Genomic DNA, 2,516 nt, shown 5'->3' with positions numbered 1-2,516 from the left:
TGTTGAAAAAGAGTGCCATGAGTATCTAAGAAGGATCGTAGAGAGATGAATTCCCCCCCATTGTCGGCACGAAGAATTTTAATGTCACGGTTAAACTGTGTTTTCACCCAAGAAAAGAACGAGTGGATTATGGTTTGTGTGTCAGATTTAAATCGCATGAGATGAACCCATGTGAATCGAGTGAAGTCGTCTACAATGGTGAGGAAGTAACGTGCTCCAGAGGATGTATGTGTTTGGTGCGGCCCCCAAATATCACAGTGGATCAAATCAAAAGGTGCAATTGATTTTATTGAACTGGAAACAAATGATGAACGAGTTTGCTTTGCTAAGGGACAAATATCACAAACATGTGTAGAATGAAAAATAATTTCTGGAATGGTCTGGGATAAAGAGTGAAGAGGTGCCGAGGATGGGTGCCCAAGACGTTGGTGCCACAGTGTCGAGGTATGGTTGACATGGTTGGCGAGATGAGGGTTTTGTGTTGGAGTGAGGTAGTAGAGGCCATTAAACTGCTTGCCCAGGCCAATCATCTTCTTCGTAGCCATGTCCTGCACAACACAATAACCCGGGTAGAAAATTACAATGCATTTCAATGCCCAAGTTAATTTACTCACAGACAATAGGTTCACACGAAATTGTGGTACGTGCAAAACTCTATGAAGGGTGATCTTGGGTGATAGTTTAATAGACCCAATGGATTCAATCGCAGCCTGTCCACCATTTGGTAACCCAACAAAATCATGTTGGGGTCTATTATGATTATGAATGGGTGATGAGTGAGAAATATGATCTGTGGCTCCGCTATCTACGATCCAACAGGTTGTTGAATGCGGAGAATGTTGTGTAGAGTTGCAGTTGGACGTATAGATACCTGTTGCATGTGCAAGCGGCAGATTGGTACCATTCTTATTGCGAATGAGGGCCATGAGTTGATGATATTCCTCGGTTGTGAACGTTGGTTGATTGCTGGAGATGGATACTTTGGTTGCGTCAATCTGAGCAGTTGTCAAAGGGAGTGTTTCAACATTGTTGGAGGCTGGAGGTGTACGCCTATTTCTGGGCTGCACATTCTTTCCGTGCCATTTGTGTCCTTCAGGGAAGCCAATGAGAAAAAAACAACGTTCAACTGGATGTCCTCCATCACAGTAGCTGCATTTGAAAATCTTTCGTGAACTAGGGTTGTGAGTGCCATAGCCTCCTTTTGGTGCTGTTGAACGACTGGATTGCATTGCATGGGCAGTGGGTTCACGACGATTCACCACATCCAATTGGCGTTCGTGTTGGAGAACTAATCCATGGACTCATCGTGTATCCGGGAGTGGGCTCATCATCAATATAGAGCCTCGTATGGTGGAGTAGTTCTCATTCAGTCCCATTAGGAACTGCATGACTCTCTCTTTTTCTTCCCTATCTGCATGCGCCTTGGATCCTTCGCACCCACAAGCAATGGGCTCATGGTATGATGCTAATTCATCCCAAAGAGCCTTTAATTTTGTGTAATAATCTGAAACAGACAGTTGTCCTTGTCGGTGTTCGACAATCTCTTGTCGGATTTGATAGATCCTGGAATCGTTGCCTTGCGAGAATCGATCCTCAAGATCCCTCCATGCTGCTGTCGCAGTTTTGCAGTAGAGTATACTGTGAGCAATGTTGCCTTGTACAGATTGCCAAATCCAAGATAAGACCATGTCGTTGCATCTCTGCCAAATTGAATATTTAGCATCAGTGGTTGCAGGGTTCTTGATTGAACCATCAACAAACCCTAGTTTATTTTTGGCGCTGAGAGCAATTCGTATGGAGCGGCTCCATTGGCCATAGTTGTGTCCATCGAGAAGTTGTGAGACTAAAACAAGACTTGGTGAGTCTGAATGATGTAGAGTGAGAGGATCAGATACATGAGGTATCATCTGGTCGCCCATGGGGGCTGGGTTTGATGAAGAGAAAATGGTTTTGTTTGTGGCGAAAAAAAAATGAGCCTTCCAGAGTCACCAAGATCGGTGCTCTGATAAGGAATATGGACAGAAGGAATATGATCATTCCTTCACAGCTAGGATAGCATGTGTGGATGCACTATTAACGTGGACAGCAAGGCCACTGCATGTGGTTACTGACTGCTTCAACAAGGACAGCATGGATGCCACTTTCTGTCCTTTGTTTATTGCATGCCTCTGTAAAAACCTTGTATATAAGTTCTACTGCAATTGTAGCAGAACATTCATTCAAATATATTGGATCCAAACTTTCATATGGTATCAGAGCTGTGAAGGAATGATCATATTCCTTCTGTCCATATTCCTTCTGTCTAGCATCAGAGTAGAGCACCTTTAACAGGTACACATTTGATTAGTACGCACTGGTTTCTAGTATTCATCGGGGATCTTTAGCCGCCCTTGGTTTTTGGAGTCTTGGCGGCAAACAGTGGCAGATTTAGATTTTGATCTCGAGGGTCCTAATGTAAAAGGTTCTAAAAAAATATTGGATAAAATAACATTGAGAAATTAAAACATAACACTCTT

General features: G+C 43.3%; 1 protein-coding gene across 1 annotated transcript; it reads right to left on the bottom strand.

Moving 5' to 3' along the window:
* Window positions 1-267: 267 nt before the first annotated feature.
* LOC126615665 (uncharacterized) lies at window positions 268-1,773 on the bottom strand. The gene is made up of 2 exons (XM_050283530.1): window positions 872-1,773; window positions 268-548 (listed from the first exon to the last, which is right to left on the bottom strand). The coding sequence occupies exons 1-2, from the start codon at window positions 1,227-1,229 to the stop codon at window positions 505-507; spliced, it is 402 nt and encodes a 133-aa protein (XP_050139487.1). The 5' UTR covers window positions 1,230-1,773; the 3' UTR covers window positions 268-504.
* Window positions 1,774-2,516: the final 743 nt, after the last annotated feature.

The sequence above is a fragment of the Malus sylvestris genome, chromosome 3 (assembly GCF_916048215.2).
Source record: "Malus sylvestris chromosome 3, drMalSylv7.2, whole genome shotgun sequence".
NCBI classification, from domain to species: Eukaryota; Viridiplantae; Streptophyta; class Magnoliopsida; order Rosales; family Rosaceae; genus Malus; species Malus sylvestris.
This window is presented reverse-complemented; position numbering and strand designations above follow the sequence as displayed.